The 19260-nt window shown below is 42.5% G+C and overlaps 1 protein-coding gene across 1 annotated transcript in view; it reads right to left on the reverse strand.

Annotated features, from left to right (window-relative positions):
* Positions 1 to 19260, reverse strand: part of REV1 (REV1 DNA directed polymerase) — a 231617-nt gene that overhangs the window by 85804 nt on the left and 126553 nt on the right. The window contains 1 exon segment of the mRNA XM_029604787.1: positions 3816 to 3935. Coding sequence (XP_029460647.1) covers positions 3816 to 3935 — 120 coding nt within the window.

The raw sequence follows: 19260 nt of genomic DNA on the forward strand, positions 1-19260 counted from the left end.
TGCTTCCTCCGGCGATAAACCTTCGTTAGCCGAAAGCTGCTGGGCCCACCTGAGCCCCGCACGGAGAGAGAAACCGCTACAGATCGCTGCTCGTACTCCAAGCGCGGAGACTTCAAAAATTTTCTTAAGCTGCACCTCCAGCTTACGATCCTGCAAATCCTTGAGTGCCGTCCCTCCCGTTACCGGGATGGTAGTCCTCTTGGTGACCGCCGCCACCGCAGAGTCCAGCTTCGGAATCTTAAGGAGCTCGAGCGCGTCCTCCGTCAGGGGATAAAGCTTGTCCATGGCCTTAGCCACCTTCAACCCCAAATCCGGAGTGTCCCACTCCTTAAAAAGCAAATCGGACACCGAAAAATGCAATGGAAAAGCCTTCGGTGGTCCCCTCAGCCCCAACACGACGGGGTCTGTGCGTCCGAGGCGCGACTCCGGCCGTGGCAAGTCTATCGTCAACTCACCGAGGATCGCCGGGATCAGCGGCGCTAATTCGTCGCGCCTAAATAAACGCACCACCTTAGGGTCATCGCCATCCGACGCGCGGAGACCACTCGACTCACTAGCTCCCTGATCCTCCTCCCCGTCAACGCCACGCGGTTGCGCTTGTGGATCCGGCTCCTCCGGATCCCCAAATTCGGAGTCCGTCTCGGCATCCCCCCGCGGAGCCCCCAAACGGAGCGGGCGTGCTCCCCCCGGGGGATCCGAGACAGGAGAGGGCCTGGTGCTCCGCTTAGGCTCCGGCCCCCGCCCCGAATCCGGCGCTCCCCGCGATCTTTTCCTGGCCTGCCTGCTAGCTTTAAAAGCTCTATGCATGACCAGAACAAACTCCGAGGAGAAGGAGTCAGAAGAGCTGCGATCCGGATCCTCCTCCGGATCGCTCACCGCCGGAGACTGGTCCCCCTCGGAAACCCTCCGCTGTGGGGACAGTGCAGGAGGAGCGTCCTCCGCTCCCCCCGGCGACGGTGGCGCCGCGCAGCCAGGCCCCGCCGAGCCCAAGATGGCGGATTTTCCCGCCGAAATCGCTGCCTCCAAAATGGCGCCCGTTCCCGCGCTCCGCGGGAACGGACCTACTGCCCCCGATCTGTGTCCCGAAGCCTCCGGTTGCCGCGAACCGGGTCCCGCCGAAACGCCCTCGCCGCCCGAGACACAGCCGGAACAAAGGCTGTCCCGGGAAAGGCGACGGGCCGCCCCGCAGGCCCTGCACACTGAACGCCGCGGCATGCTCCACAGAGAAGGAGCCGAAACAAGAGAGAAAAAAAAAATCAAACACCACCCGCGGCGCCGCTCCCCCTCCCCCGCACGCAAACGAGCCCGAACCGGGAGAGAAAAGAGAGACAGGCAAGAAAGACCAACAAAAGTTTTTTTTTTTTTTTTTTTTTTACCGTTCGCCGCCGGCTCCGGGACCACCTGGGGGGAGTGAACCGAGCTCCCCGGTTTCACCCCCAGGCTAGAACGCTGGCAAGGGCCCTCAGCCCACCCTCAGCGCGCTCCACTCCCCGGAGGAAAAGCCCCTGCGGGACCTCACCCCCCCGGGAGGAGACAGGCTCGGACCTGCAGGCACCCCACTGCGGTCCCAGCGTCAAGGAAAAAACACTCTACAACCTAAAAACACCCTCTCTAACCAATCACCTTTTTTTTTTTTTTTAAACTAGGCCTCTAGCTCAGACTGCAGGTTTTGCACCCTCTCCACCTGCTAGGAGACAGAAGAAGACTGCCAGACTGTAGGTGGCACCAGCCTAGATATAGGCGGAGTTTTGTTTGTAAACTTCTGTCTCCATCTGCTAGAGGGGGGGCAAAACCCAGGAGTCTGGACTGATCCGGGTACGTACAGGGAATTAATAATTAATTAATTAATTATTAATCATTAATTAATAATTAATTAAGCCATGGTGCAAAATACTTCCATTCTTTTTCATGTGCACTGATTTGTTTGTAATGACACAATTTTAGTTTTTTGTTGGTTTTTTAAAATAATTTGTTAACTACATAGGCCAGATTCAAATAAAATGCTGGGCTTGATGGACCCTTGGTCTGACCCAGCATGGCATGTTCTTATGTTCTTATGCATTGTTTGCAACTTAGCACCAGAGGCACAGAAAGTGATTTGCAAAGGGTTTCACAGAGGACGTGTGTAAGAGAAAAGTCTTGAATTTACAGTCAAATGCTCTGACCACTTGACCACTCTCTGATCAGACATGCATTCAGAGCTCGTGCCTTTTAATATTTTCAGTAACAGGTAAAATCTCTTCTATAGGATTTCCAATGAGCAGAAATCCACGGTGGCAACCTTCTGACAAAAGCTGCTAGCCAAAAAAAAAAAAAAAAAAGGACCATATGACTGAAAAATATATTACATCAGAGAAATGACACAATGTCGATAAAATGTTTATCACTTGTTTAAAATTCAAAAAAAGTACAGAAGAAGCCCTAACATTTTAGGTTGCCATAAAGCTTCTTGAAACTTGTTACCATTAGCCTCAGGATATTTGCTAATTAGGTCACTATCCACCACCACGAGTCATCACAGCTGGGAACTTTCCAGATTTGGGTCTTCTCTGGGTCATTGCTGTACAAGCAGGGTCAATGCAACAGCCTCACCCTGCAATTCTTAGCTCCAATGCTCATAACCAAGTCCCAGAACTGGAAGTAATAAAATGCAATGTAAACAATCCCTGCATACTCTCACAGATAAAGCAACTGAACTAAGTATGGGCTCTTTTCTTATATAGAGTGACTACACATCCTGGTTTGGTCAAGACAGATCTCAGTTTTACACATTGTCATGATGCATTGGTGAAAACGTTTACAAAAGTCCCAGATTAATGGCAATGGTGGTATTCAGGAAGTATGGACCTCCACTCCCTCTCCATAGCGGAGAGCTCTAATTCTCCCTACCACTCGATTTCAAATGGGGAAAGCTGCCAGCCAGAAGAGAACAATGGTGGTAGCAGCCAGCATTTGATCACAGGCCCTACTGACTCTGGTTAGAAAGGAAACTCATGGAGGTGCAGGAACCGCGAGTGTCATACTCTTCTGGCCAGCCCCCCGCTTTGAGTGATTGGAGGCACTGATGGGAGTGGTGGTGGTCCCCAGGACAAGGTCTGTTTCTTCTTAAAAATAACATGCTCATCTCATTCTTACATCATGACTAAGAGGAGAGAAAAGGGGCTAATTAAAGAAAAGTTGGGAATGCAAAGTGAGTAAAGGGGCAGGGGACAGAGAATGCAAATGGAGAAAAGGAAGATGAAGCAAAGATAAAAAGAAAGAAAGAGGAGAATGGGCAGGAGGGAGCAGCTGTGACCCCTCCCCCCCTGCACACACACACATTGATGATGGGGCAAAAGGTAGACAGTGCTGCTGGAGGAAGAGCCGGGAATCTGCATTTGAGCTAAAAGCTGCAGCCAGGGAATTACATAGAGGAAAGAGGTACGCAAGTATGTATGAGGGAGGCAAGAGAAGCTACGAAGGAGAGGAGAGAGAAGGGGAAGATGTGGTGAGGAGACAAGTAAGAGGAGAGAAAGAAGAAGCCGGGAGAATAGGAAAGCAGGACATGTCTTAGTATTTTCTAGTGCACATCATAATACCGGAAATCAATTCAAAAACAAAGTGGACCTTCTTCCCATTTCCCTCTGCTTACCTTGGAGGACCACGTACCTACATGAAAGACACAATGGCATCTACCTAGTGATTTCTGGCACTATAATGTGCAGCAGGAACAAAATAAAAAAAATCCCTGACCTAGATGTACTTTTAAATCTCATTCACTACCATCTTATTCAGCTAATAGTTATGCTGAAGAAAAAGTCTAAAATTTAATTTACCTGGCAGATTGATAACTAGCTGACCTCTAATAAAATCATCCACTTCTTCTGGCTTCAAATGATACTGTCCATCTGGTTTAGCGTGGCGGGTTGCCATTCTGGCCAGCAGAATATTAGAACCTATAATAGTAAAGAAAAATTAAAATGTATATCCAGGTACAAGTTGTTTTTAAAACCCATGAATGAGGTTTTATGACATCTTCTTTCTTTGCTGGATAATGGGGTTTTTAGTAGTTGCTATAGTGATTCCGGTTGCTTTAGAAACCATAAACATTACTTACAAGACAGTGGCATATATATATAGTGCTTATCAAATTCCGATTCATAACCTAACTAGTAAATAACAGCAATACTGGTGGACCAGTGAGTATAAGCATAATTCAATGAAACCTGTATATGAAATAATTGTATAAATTATATACAAGATAACGGGGAACCTTTTATAAGGAACTCCACTGTAATTTCTTAAAAAAGAGAATATTCCCTGAAATCCTGCTGCCTTTATAATATATTTGCATAATTATGAAAAACTGGTAAACAAAAATTTATTTCAACAGAAATGTGGTTTTAACAGTGTCTTAATTGCCAGTATTTAATATGCTAATTATTTATGTTAACGGATCCTACCCAACAATTCGTATACTACAAAGTTTAATTCTCATGGTTCTGACAGTGAAATTTTATGAAAAACAGTAGTGTACCAGAAGGTTCTTACCATACTTGCAGAACTTAAAGATGACACACTAATGTTTAACTCAGTCTTACTTAAACATAAGTTGAGCAAATATAGCAAAACCCTGTATGCAAGGAAAGTGTTTACAACCTGTAACTGTTTATTTTAATTTATTTTCACTTTGCTAACCCAATGAAAAACACCAACAATTAGATTTTATTTATTACCTATTAACAAAAGTACACATCGGCCAAGCTAAAGTATTTCAATGCATGCTTAGGGAGTGTTAAAACTTGAGAAAAGAATTAAATTGGCTTTAACACACTCATGTAGTGATTCTCGGGCTTCTAAAACTTTTTGAACATTTACCACCATCAATTTGGAAAAGCAATGCATATAAGTGTTGCTTTGCAGCAAAGGCATTCTGTTATCAGAGCAACCAATTGCTTTAACATTTCTCAGTTGTACAAAATTGCTAACTTCCAAACTGCACTGGGATTTATAATAAAATTGGATTAAAATACCTGGTCGCCTGAATGATTGAGTTTGTACCTTGGGACCCTGACCTTCACTAGCGCTACACTTTTGTTTTTGGACATTCCTTTTGTGTTTACCGCTCTCCTACTCCACACCTCTATGTATAGCAGATATCCAAACATTACTCATTTATGTCAGCATATGCCATTCAAATACAATGAAAGTGTAAGCACTGAACAATTGTTTTTATTCTGCCACTGGAATCATGTATGTAAAATTTATATAGTCTCAGTAAATATATACATATACGTATATATATATATATTTAAATAATTTAAATCCAAATTTATACATAAAGAATAGTCATCATAAAAGACACTAGTCCTGCCAATCTACTGACAATACAAAAGGAAGTTATGAGTCACAATGGATAAATGAAAATTATATATAATTAATCATTTGAGGCGATATCCAAACCTGTTTATCATTTAAAGGCTTATGTATGAAACTGTGAAAGGCTTTGCAAAATGTGAAAACAAGTGTAAAAACGGCAAATAGCATGATTGATGGTGTTTCAGGCCAATACAGAATGGTGCGCTTGGCCGAGCGCACCGTTAGCCCCCGTTTAGATGCACGTTTTTGATGCGCTATTATTACCCCTTATACAGTAAGGGGTAATAGCACGTGGAACATGCACGGCCAACCCCTTTGAAACTAATAGCGCTCATCACATGCAAATGCATGTTGATGAGCCTATTAGGTATTCACCCGCAATACAGAAAGCAAAATGTGCGGCCAAGCTGCACATTTTACTTTCAGAAATTAACTCCTGCCAAAGGCAGGAGTTAATTTCAGACAGCACCGGACAAGTGTACAGAAAAGAAGAAAAAACTGCTTTTCTGTATACCCTCTGACTTAATATCATAGCGATATTAAGTCAGAGGCCCCCCAAAAAAAAAAAAAAAAATCTGCCCGCGGGTTGGAAAACAGACGCTCAATTTTACCGGCGTCCATTTTCTAAACCCATGGCTGTCAGCAGGTTTGATAACAGACACCGGTAAAATTAAGCGTCGGTTGTCAGACCCGCTGACAGCCGCCGCTTCTGCCAATAAGGAGGCGCTAGGGATGCGCTAGTGTCCCTAGCGCTTCCTTATTAGCGTGGGCCCTAATTTAAATAGTGAATCGCTCGCCCAGGAGAGGAGCCTGGGTGCTCGCCTCGGAGCGCCGGCTCTCCCGCGCATTTTACTGTATGGGCCTGTTTGAGAATTTTAACGTATTCTATTTCTCGGTTTCCATTTGGAATTTTGTGTTTGTAAAGCTGTTCACAGAAACTATGCAAAACTGCTAATGAGCTGAAGAAGCAGGCAAATCAGCTCATATAGTTCATTTTTGAGTGGAAAATAGCCAAACTGTCAATTTTCTATTAAACTTTCACTTCAGAAAGTGCAGTTATATTTTCTGTGATAAAATGTGCAATTTTGCAAGCTAACAGCCTTTTCCATGTTATGCAATAGGGGTTAGTACATCAGCCTCTTAGCTAATATTAAGTCACTGGGATCCATCTTTATCACTCTGATTTTTATTTTATTCCTCTTAAGATTTCAGTATTTAGAAATCTCATCATACCTAGAGTCATAATGGTAAGAGTAGCTAAGTTAATCCAAAGGCTCAACTAATTGAGATCCCTCTATGTTTGTCACCAGTTCACAGCATGTAGATATCACATTGATAATGTAAAATGTACATATAGCATGAACAACTATACCGGGGACTCAAGGTAGGAGATTTTTAAAAACAAAGGCTGTGGCAAAAAAAGTGCACACTTTTTATTCAAAGAGAGGAATAAAAAATAAGATGTTATTAAATAAAAAAGAAAGGAGATCCAGCAACATGACCAAGACCAGAGGAACAGAGCTAAACATGTAAATCAATGTTTTCAGTACTGCTTGTGCCACTGCAATAAAAACAAACAAGAAAAATACAGATTTCATTAATGGGTATTTTCTTTGTGTTACTAATATATCAGACATGTTATGTGCCAAGATTTCTAATACATTCTTATAGAATACATTTATGGATCACATGATGGTTAATGTGAGATCACTGTACCTGAAAAAACAAATTATTATTAGAAAGTGAAAATGGAGAAATTACTTACCTGATAATTTCATTTTCCTTAGTGTAGACAGATGGACTCAGGACCAATGGGTATTGTGCTCTCCTGATAGCAGATGGGAGACTGAGTCAGATTTCAAAGCTGACGTCAACCTGCGTGCTTAGCTCTTCAGTATTCTCTTTGAAAAGCCAGTGTGGATATATTTATTTATTTATAATTTTTATATACCGACATTCTTGATAAAAAATATCAAATCAAATCGGTTTACATTGAAACAGAACAGTCGCAGCTGTGGCGTTACATTGAAACAAGTCGTCTAATCATTAAATAACAGGTGAATATAGAAAAAAATAATTATAAATAGGCATTTATAAATAAAACCATTATAGATAACAGTTGAATATAAATAAACAGGTCATCAAAAAAACGAATGACAAATATAATGGGGCGGCATAAACAGTGGAAAGCGATAGATAAAGTAAGGCATCTAATAAATAAATACTGCTATGGGTAAGCGGAATAGAATGGGCGTGGTGGGGCCCAGAGGAATCGGGTGGCCATGAGGAAGGAGAGGGTTGAGAAGCTCAGGCTGAAAGATGGATTGAGAAGATCTGGTTGAAGGATGGTGGAGAGGAAGAGCGAGGAGGGGGTGGGATGAGTGGCATTAAATCAGGATCGGGGAATATGCTAGAGAAGTTGAGTCTCTCTACGGATCGCGGGATATGCTAGAGAGGTTGAGTCTCTTATGCTGCTTAATACTTGATTACACTTGATTAAACTTGAACTGGTTCAACTGATTACATATATATATATATATAAAACCTTTGGACTGGAGACCGCCAGTGCACTCAAACAATAAACCCCGACACCTGGGCAACTGTGGGTGTCCTGAACCAGAGATAGGCCATGGCTTACCCGTACTTGCTCAGTCTCGAGATTTGATATCTGAGGTTCTCGATTTCCGGTGCAGCCGTGGGCGGGATGCTGAGTCCATCTGTCTACACTAAGGAAAACGAAATTATCAGGTAAGTAATTTCTCCATTTCCTAGCGTGTAGCCAGCTGGACTCAGTACCAATGGGATGTACAAAAGCTACTCCCCTACCGGGTGGGAGGCTGCTGTATCCTCCCTGGCCTGAACATCCAGGCGGTAAAACCTGGAGAAGGTGTGTAGGGAGTACCATGTCACCGCCTGACAGATCTCGGTTTCAGCCCAGGAGACTGCCTGGGCCCTTGTAGAATGCGCCTTTACCTGCAGAGGTAATGGTTTTCCTGCCTCTATGTAGGCAGCATTAATTACTTCTTTGATCCAGCAGGCTATTGTGACCTGCAATGCCACTTCCCCTTGTTTCTTTCCGCCGTGAAGAACAAAAAGGTGGTCAGTTTTGCGTAAGGATTCCGATCTCTTCAGGTATCGGACTAGGATTCTGCCGACATTCAGGTGGCGGAGGAGGCGTGAGTCTTCCGAATCCCTGTGCTCATCTAGTGATGGTAAGGATATGGTCTGGGTTCATATGGAACTGGGATACCACTTTTGGAAGGAAGGATGGTACCGCACGTCAACTCTGGAAGTTCTGCCGTGCCCGGGGTGAACCTGAGGAACGGTTCACGACAGGATAATGCTTGAAGTTCAGAGATGCGCCGGGCTGAGCATATTGCGATCAAGAACACTGTCTTTAAAGTCAGGAGACGTAGAGATAGGGCGCTTGTTGGTCTGAAGGATTCCCCTGCTAGGAAGTCTAGTACTAGGTTGAGGTTCCATAGAGGCACTGGCCACTTTAGTGGTGGTCGGAGTTGTTTGACTCCTTTCAGGAAGCAGGACACATCAGGGTGAGTTGATAGTCTGATGCCGTCCACTTCGGACCTGAAACAGGCCAGTGCTGCGACTTGGACCTTGATGGCGTTGAGGGACAACCCCTTCTGCATGCTGTCCTGTGGAATTCTAGAATCGTGGGAATCTTGGCTGTCCTCGGGGGGAGACCGCAGTCTTCATACCAAGCTTCGAATACTCTCCAGATCCGTATGTAAGACAGAGATGTGGAGAACTTGCGTTCCCAAAGCAGGGTGTCAATCACTGCTTTTGAGTAGCCGCGCTTCTTTAGGCTAGTCCTCTCAAGGGCCATACCGTAAGAGAGAATCGAGCAGAGTCTTCATGGAAGACCGGTCCCTGATGAAGAAGATTCCTGGATGGCGGTAGACAGAGGATTCCTGCCAATAGTCTTCACATGTCCGTGTACCATGGTCTTCTTGGCCAATCTGGGGTGACTAGTAGAACTAGCCCCCTGTGGTGTCCTATCTTGTGGATGACCCTGCCCAGTAGTGGCCAGGGTGGGAAGGCGTACAGGAGGCTTTCCTCTGGCCAGTTCTGGACGAGAGCATTGATTCCCTGAGATTGTGGTTCTCGTCTGCGGCTGAAGAATCTGGGGACCTGGGCATTGCGACAAGTTGCTAGTAGGTCCATGGCTGGGAGACCCCAGCGATTTACTATCAGCTGGAAGACTGTGACTGCCAGTGACCATTCCCCCGGTTCTAGGCTTTCTCTGCTGAGATAGTCCACAAAGATGTTGTCTTTTCCTGCGATGTGGAAGGCCGAAATCCCTTGTAGATTTATTTCCGCCCACTGCATGAGGGGGTCTATTTCTATAGACATCTGCTGGCTCTCGTTTCCTCCCTGCCGGTTGATATAGGCAACGGTCGTTGCGTTGTCAGACATGACTGACAGACTTGCCTCGGAGTCTGTGGCTGAATCGTATGCAGACTAGTCTGACCGCTCGAGCTTCAAGGCAGTTTATGTTCCATCCCGCCTCTTCCTTGTTCCATTGTCCCTGGGCTGTCAGTTCCTGACAGTGGGCTCCCCACCCTCACAGGCTTGCGTCCGTAGTGAGCAAGATCCATTTTGGTGCGGATAGGTTTACGCCTCTGCTTAGGTGTTCTTCCTGTAGCCACCATTGTAGCTACTCCCAAACTTCTGTCAGTAGCTGGAGGCGAATTGAGTAGTTCTGGGACACTGGATTCCATCGTTACAGTAGGGAACGTTGTAGAGGTTGCATATGGGCCCTTGCCCACGGCAGAACTTCCAAAGTTGATGTCATTACAAATAGGAAGACGTATAAGTTAGAGGAGTAGAGGAGTAGATCGGTGCTTAAATTTAGCACAAAAGTATCTGAAGCTGAAAAGTAGCTGTTCAGAAGCATGAGGCTAAACCACTTGACCTTTTTGTCGTCCTTTGAGGTGAACACATAGATCACCAGAATTCCTCAAAGATGAAGAACTCATCCACAACTCTTTCATCTAGGAACACTCATGAGGTTGCAGCATTCTTCTGAGGCATGTCAACATGTTTTGGATTCCTGGAAGATAGAATGGGACTTTAATGATCGGTCTGTGACCAGATTTGGAGGGCTTCTTCGAAGAGGGAGTATGCATCCTTATCTCCCTGCTTGTTCATGTAGAACATAGCCACCTGGTTGTCTATCTGGATAAACTCTCTCCTGCCCAACAGCATGGGAGAGAAAGCTCCTAGCGCACAATGAATAATTTGGAGCTCCAGCAGATTGAATTGAGGATGGCTCTACATTGTAGTCTACAATCCCTGGTTAACATGGCCTCTGTATATTTTTCCCCATCCCTTGTTGGAGGATTTGGTGAACATGATCTTTTGATGAAATGTAATGCAAAGCAAGAGGCCCATCTATTACTGAAGGCATGCCCTCACCTGGGTGTCATAAGATCTGGTGGGATAATAATTAATAGAGTTGATCACATTGGCTTTGAAGGGACTACTGAAGGCCCCGCATGTCCAGACAAGCAAAGAGCATTACATGCACTGAGGCAGTCTTATGCCCTAGAAAAGGGGTGGGCAAACTTCGGCCTGCAATTTTTAATGGTCCTTCTCCTCTTCAATTTGTCCCATTAACTCTGGCTTGCTGGCGTCTTGCAACAATGTCATCAGCAATGGCCTGAACTCAAAAGCACCAAAATATTCTGGGGAATTTATGATAAACTAAAATCAACAAATCAATGCCCCATCAATGTCTTTTATCTCACATTCAAAATGCACTTATATATGCTCAAAACAATGAGTCGTGTGTTGATTCGAATGATTTCACTGAGGGCTGCGGAGTCTCTAATGGCTCCTATAGCCCAACTATTTAACAAAAACATTTTTGGAAAGACAGAGGAAGGGTTTCATATATATGAGTATTAAACCCCCATGGGTGAACTCTTTTCATGCATAATCATTAACCAAACCTCCTCCATCCAACGTTTTTGTCAATATACACCATAGGTGAAAACTGCATATGTTTTTCTTTTTAGATTGTTATGTTATGTGCAAAAAATTATTAAAAAAGCATGCTTTAAATGTCCCGACTTATCTGGTATAGTTGAAAAACCCGACGCAGCCACGTTTCTGGCCCACGAAAGGACCTTTCTTCAGGGGATATTCTCCTGTTGTAATCAGTCGGTGTACCAAGATAGCGTGGAAGAGCGCTAATGGCGCCTTGATGAAATTATAGATAATATTTTGGGATTACCTTTAGCTATCTTGGTACACCGACTGATTACGTAACTGCAAGGGAGCCTTACTCAAACCATATTAGAGTTGACTTAACCTGAAAAAAAGGAAAATAGTCTGAAATCTTGAAGACTTTGTGGGAATGTGATCAAAATTTCGAGACCTTTCAGATCAACATGGATGTTAAGGACACAAAACCAGGAATGGGCCATCTATGGATGATATTTACCTTTTGAGATATCGTGGTGCTCAGTAGGTGTAGCTTACTAAATTTATCCAATTTAGCACGTACTGTAATAGAGCACTAAAGTCAGCCCTGTGGTTCTGCAGACAATCTATCAAGGACAACAAAAAAAAACAAAAAACTGTATAGGGAAGCAGAAAAAAGGAAGAGTCAAACTGGGGCACAAATATTTGCTAAGGAGACTTCTTTTCAAACAGATTCCATACAACAAATTGAGCTTCTGGCACTGCACAAGAACCAGAAGATCTGAATGGCAATCCTTCCCAAAATATCTGGTCCTGTACAGAATAAAAAGATGTAAAATCCTCTAACATTATTGGGGTTAAAATTTAGATAATTAAAAAATGTAAATAAAAAAGTACCAAAAACATAAGATTAGATACTGCACATACCTACCTAATGCCCTGACTGATACAATATTCAAGCTAGAACAGCATCATTGGTAATATACAGCTGGGCTATATAATCAGAGTGCTTCATAAAACTGCAAAGTTGTTAACTCAATTCAAAATATATTTGAAGTCATACCCTCAGCCAATATAGGTCAAAATTAATGTGTAAGATTTAATGGGCCCTACTAGAATAAATATACCACCTGAATATCAAATCCTCATCACTTTTGTGGTAATTTGTATATGATTTCTATAGATGCTATGTACTTTTCACATGGATAACAGCATTTACCCGATTGTTCCTTTAGTTTGCCACAATATAATTCAGTATTATTTTTAGCTATTTCCATGTAGTTAAAAAAAAAAAATTATATATATATACATATATAGATAGATAGAGATATATATATATATATACACACACACACACACATATATATATATACATATATACCACAAGACACTAACTAGAATGGGCTACAAGCACTTAATATATTCACGAAACTTTATAATTATTTTAGGAGATATCCACTTATAAAAAAAAATTATTTATTACAAAAAATGGTATCAAAACAGTTGCAAACCAATTTACAATGTTATCAAATCACTATACTCAGTGTGCATTATATTTATCAATATCTTTTTAATTACAAAAATGATAACATTTCACCTAAAAACACCTACTCTTTGTTATAATAATGTATAACTAACTCGTCTCTCATTCATCCCCATACATACCACATTCATAACCCACACTTTATCAGTTACACTCTCAATTTAAACTTATAAACATTAGTCTCCTCCTTCCAAAATACATACAATATTATCAATCTGAAACTAGTATTCTAGTTTAAGGCAGTAGAAACATCCCACTATCATACTGTTCTGTAACTAACAAGCTGTAAAGCTAATAAGCATCATTAATACCATAGTACTATTCCCAATACATTACTAATGACTATAGTAATGTTTCTTAACCAACAGAACATAAAACAAATGTTCTTCTTTCAAGGTGGAGGAGATGTCCCACTGTAATATTAATCTTTACACTGCTAAATTTTGAAATTGGTATTCTTCTTCTATAAGATGGTAGAATCCCAACAAGGCCCTTGTTTCGCCGAAATGGCTTCCTCAGGGGAATAATCAACTTGATCAGAATACCTCATTCATCATAGATACCAACTCTTAAAAACCCTGCTTGCTTGCACGGGACAAAATCAAATCTCTATCGCAAGTTATGTAAACGTAAAAGACTTTGACAGCCTCAAAGCTTCTTATATCACTTGCAAATTTCTTTGAAGGACTCACTGCTCGCCTATGTAACGGTATAACATTTCACTTTTCCAAACTTAAAAAGCTGAGTGGCATCCTCCCGAAGCCTGCAACAAGCTCAATAGCTCTAACTTGCTCTTTTGAACAGATGTTTCTCTCAGCGTCTTTTGCCTACTTAGAATAACACACTATATAATTGCTAGTACTACCCATAGATGAAACTATTGAAAAAACACTAAACTTAGCCAATATGTACCTCGATGATATAAAACAACTACTAAACCAAATGGAGCTAGTAATCAATATTGAAAAAACAGAATTCCTACACTTAGAACGCAAAAAGAATGAGATCATCCAAAAGACATTCACAATCAAAAACAACCAAAAAATAGAACTAGCAGAGAAAGTACGGAACCTAGGAGTTATAATCGATTCTGAACTAAGCCTAAAACAACATATATCATTAAAAGTGAGAGAAGGATACTCCAAACTCATGGTTCTCAAAAGACTCAAACCGCTGCTAACGACTATAAACTTTCGTTCAGTGCTACAAACATTGATTTTTGCAAGCACAGACTACTACAATACCTTACTACTAGGTCTACCATACACATCACTTACACCATTACAAATTCTAAAAAACACTGCTGCAAGAATTTTGACAGGAAAAAGTAAAAAAGACCACATCACAGAAACCCTAGCCGAGTTACACTGGCTCCCAATTGAACAAAGAGTTCAATACAAAACACTTAGCACCATCCATAAATTAATACACAATGAAAAAGCAGAATGGCTCAACACAGCACGTTAACGTACCAAACAGAAATCTAAGATCAGCTAACAAAGCACTTCTTACAATTCCATCAATAAAAACAGCAAGACTCACACAAGTAAGAGAAAGAGCACTATCGCTGGCAGGACCCATACTATGGAACACCATGCCTTTAGAATTAAGGTTACAAAGCGACAACAAATCCTTTCGAAAAAACCTAAAAACCTGGTTATTTAAGAAGGCCTATCAAAGAGAGTAGGTGAATAGTGAAGCCGGTGAAGTGCAAGATATGAACAAAAGCGAGTCGCGTGTAGCTGTATTTTATTTATTTTTTATATTACTTTGTCTGATCATCCCTCACTATAAGATAAAGTGACACTGATAAAGTTAGCATTGCTTTTAATTCTGAAAAAAAAACAAAACCCCACTGTACAGTATCTTATCACACTACATTTATCTTATTTTAAAAAACTATGTACCGGACCGATATGGCACTCGTGTAAAGTAACGTTTCAGCATCATTATTTGTTTGTGCCTATTGTAAACCGTTGTGACGGAAACTACTAAACGACGGAAAAGAAAAGACTTAAATAAATAAATAAAGGACTATCCAATGTAACTATTGTGGAGACTTTATTCTGAGGGACATCATCTGGAAACTTAGGGCTTGCCCAATTTGTTCAGAACTCTCTTCCTTGAAAAAGGAGCTGGCTGAAGTTAAAGCTGAATTAGTTGCAATAAAGAAAGTTTCACCCTCTTTACATTATTCAGAAATCAATTCCCTATTACCACAGAAAAACCAAAAGTCAAGGAAAAAGATTTACAGTGGGCTCAGGTAGGAAAAGACCTGTGACCCACAGACACCCATTCTTGATAGCTGTGCAACCCAAAAGTCTACTCCCCCCCCCCCCCCCCCACACACACACACACTCACACAGGGCATTAAGGAACTCAAAAACAACAGGATTACAGTGGGCTCTGGTAGAATTAGACCTGTGATGTGGAGACACACACTATATTAAGTGACACAAGTACAAAAAGCCTTCTCTGTATTAAATACTGAAGAAGTTCTTGAGAGAGTGAAAAGAAAGAAGAAACCCAATGCATACAGAAATTCCATAATACGATCAGTAACCAAAGGAAAAAGGTCATTGTGCTGGGTGACTGTCATGAGAGGCACTAATCTGGGAACTCTCAGTGAGGGAAACACTACAGTTAAAAGTCTTCCAGGATCGTCAGCCAGCAGAAATGCTATTCAAATTGTCAATGTGATCAAAGAAGAAAGCAAAGACTTTAAAGTTGATATTATCATCCATTTGGGAACCAATGACCTTGCTAGAAATAGCATCCAAGCGGTACAGAGAGATTTCCAGTCTCTAGCGAAGCAGATTAGTCACATGACGACAACCATTACCTTTTCAGAAGTGTTACCGGTTCATGGAAAGGGGAAGGAGAGGCTAAGCCATATTAATAACTTCAATGTATGGCTCAAATCCTGGTGTAAGGAACAAAGTTTTGGACTTATTGGGGGCTGGGGCCGTGTATAGAACAGTAAAAAGCTCTTTGTCAAAGATGGCTTACATCTGTCTGTGGCAGGAAAGAGGATCCTAAGAGATAAATTCAAATCCTATGTCATAAGGCATTTTAACTAGATGCTGGGGGTTGCAGTAAGAAATTAGAATGTCACCCCCCCCAAACACAAATGCAAAGGAAAAGGGTGAAGTGGATAACAAAACTCAACTAAATAAGTCACAAAAGGAGTCCAGCAAAAGCAGTAACCTGAATGAGAAAAGCTGGAAAGCCATGAGCACAAATGCTCGTAGTTTGGGCAATAAAATCCCAGATCTGTAAGCCCTAATGGTGGAGGCGGACTTGGAAGTTGTTGCTGTCACGGAGATGTAGTTCACGGAATCTCATGATTGGGATTCAGCAATACCGGGCTATAACTAGTTAAGGAAGGTCAGAGAGGATAGGAAAGGGGGAGAAATGGCTCTTTATGTCAGAAACAATATCCAAGCATCTGAGCAGCAAGGAAGATGGGGCAAAGAAGAAGCACTAAGGGCCGACCTAAAAAAAGATGATGGGGCATCCATTTTTATTGGAGTGGTTTACAGGCCTCCAAATCAAAAGGAAAAGCTTGCCAGAGATCTGGTTGAAGACATACAAAAGATGGGAAAGAAGGGAGAAGTGGTGATTGTTGGAGACTTTAATCTGCCAGATGTAGACTGGAGAATCCCTTCTGCAGAATCTAACAGAAGTAGAGAGATAGTGGATGCCCTGCAAGGGGCTCTGTTCAAACAAATGATAATGGAAACCACGAGGGAGGGAGCTATACTCGATTTAGTGCTCACTAATGGAGATAATGTCTCTAATATCCAGATGGGTACCCACCTCAGCACCAGTGATCAAACGGTATGGTTTCATATCACAAATAGGATACGGAGAAGAAGCACGAAGACCCGAGTTTTGCAGTTCAAAAAACGGACTTTGATGAAATGGGGAAGTACCTGGAGGAAGAACTAGAAGGCTGGGAGAACAAGAGAGATGTGGAACAACAATGGACCAAACTAAAAGGAGCAATTACCAAGGCAACTAATCTATACATTAGAAAGGTAAAGAAAAGCAAAAGAAAAATGAAACCTATCTGGTTCTCAAAGGAGGTGGCTGACAAAATAAAAGCTAAAAAAACAGCATTCAAGAGATCTAAAGGTTCCCAAAGAGAGGAGTACAAAGAAGAATATCTGGTGGAACTGAGGGAGACGAAGAAAGTAATCAAGATGGCAAAAAGTCAAGTGGAAGAAAGGATTGCCAAAGAGGTAAAGCGAGGTGACAAAACATTTTTCAGACACATCAGTGAAAAGAGAAAAGTCCAAAGTGGTATAGTAAAATTGAAAGGTGAAAAGGATCAGTGTGTGGAAAGAGACGAAGAAATGGCAGAAATATTAAACAAATACTTCAGTTCGGTGTTCACTAAAGAGGACCCTAGAGAAGGACTGTCACTAGTTAACAAGAAGGGGAGTGGAGTAGATGTAACTCCATTTACAGTAGAGAATGAATGGGAAGAGCTGGGGAAACAAAGTATCCTGGGATGAACCTGCTGAGGTTCATCCCAGGATACTGAGGGAGCTCAGAGATGTGCTGGCGGGTCCGCTGTGTGATCTGTTCAACAGATCCCTAGAAATGGGAGTGGTGCAGAGTGATTGGAGAAGAGCACAAGAGTGGGAGCAGAGAGGAGGCTGGAAACTACAGGCCAGTTAGCCTCACCTCGGTGGTTGGAAAAGTAATGGAGTCGCTGCTGAAAGAAAGAATAGTGAACTATCTACAGTCAGAAGAATTGCTGGACCAGAGGCAGCATGGATTCACCAGGGGAAGGTCCTGTCAGACAAATCTGATTGACTTTTTTGACTGGGTGACTAGGCAATTGGATCGAGGAAGAGTGCTCGATGTCATCTACTTGGATTTCAGCAAAGCTTTTGATACAGTACCGCACAGGAGGCTTGTGAATAAAATGAGAAGCTTAGGAGTGAGTGCCGAGGTGGTGGCCTGGATTGCAAACTGGTTGGCAGACAAAGGCAATGTGTGATGGTAAATGGAACTTACTCTGAAGAGAGAGTGGTGTTAAGCGGAGTGCCGCAAGGATCGGTGTTGGGACCGGTCCTGTTCAATATCTTTGTGAGCGACATTGCGGACGGGATAGAAGATAAGGTTGGTCTTTTTGCGGATGACATTAAGATCTGCAACAGAGTGGACATGTCGGAAGGAGTGGAGAGAATGAGACGGGATTTAAAGAAGCTGGAAGAGTGGTCGAAGATATGGCAGCTGAGATTCAATGCCAAGAAGTGCAGAGTCATGCAAATGGGATGTGGAAATCTGAAAGAACTGTATTCGATGGGGGGTGAAGGGCTGATGTGCACGGAGCAGGAGAGAGACCTTGGGGTGATAGTGTCCAACGATCTGAAGTTGGCGAAACAATGTGACAAGGTGATAGCTAAAGCCAGAAGAATGCTGGGCTGCATAGAGAGAGGAATATTGAGTAAGAAAAGGGAAGTGATTATCCCCTTGTACAGGTCCTTGGTGAGGCCTCACCTGGAGTACTTTGCTCAATTCTGGAGACCGTATCTCTGAAAGGACAGAGACAGGATGGAGGCAGTCCAGAGAAGGGCGACCAAAAAGGTGGATGGTCTTCAGCGAATGACTAATGAGGAGAGATTGAAGAACCTAAACATGTATACCCTGGAAGAAAGGAGGAGCAGGGGTGATATGGTACAGACTTTCAGATATTTGAAAGGTTTTAATGATCCAAAGTCAACGACAAACCTTTTCCATTGGAAAAAAAAAAATCAGCAGAACCGTGGGTCACGATTTAAAACTCCAGGGAGAAAGACTCCAAACCAATGTCAGGAACTATTTCTTCACGAAGAGGGTGGTGAATGCCTGGAACGCCCTTCCAGAGGAAGTGGTGAAGACCAAAACTGTGAAGGATTTCAAGGAGGTGTGGGATAAACACTGTGGATCTATAAAGTCTAGAGGATGTGAATGAAGAGAAGAGGCATGGGGGTGGCTTGCAGGAATGACCGCTACTACCTGAAGATAATACCCTTATTCAATAAACATACACACGGTTAATGCGACTCCAACACTGCTCTATGCTTCAACGGCAAGAGGAAATGTGGAAAAAAGGATTCGCATTCACAAAAAAGCAGGGGAGTAGCCTGCCTGTTGCGGCAGTTACTACCCCAAACCAAATAAGCCTAATACTTCACTTTCAATGCATATCCAGCGTAGCTCTCTGCTTCAACGGCAGGGGGGATGAAGAAAAAAGGATGTATATTCAGACAACAACCAACAAGGACTGAATTGCACAGTCTGGGTAAACAAATAAGCGTGGGAGTAGCTTACTTATTGCGGCGGTTACTACCCCTAACCAATTAAGCTTGATATGTCACTTAGATGCAGCTCTAGCACTGCTCTCTACATCAATGGCA

Source organism: Rhinatrema bivittatum, chromosome 5 (genome assembly GCF_901001135.1).
Source record: "Rhinatrema bivittatum chromosome 5, aRhiBiv1.1, whole genome shotgun sequence".
NCBI classification, from domain to species: domain Eukaryota; kingdom Metazoa; phylum Chordata; class Amphibia; order Gymnophiona; family Rhinatrematidae; genus Rhinatrema; species Rhinatrema bivittatum.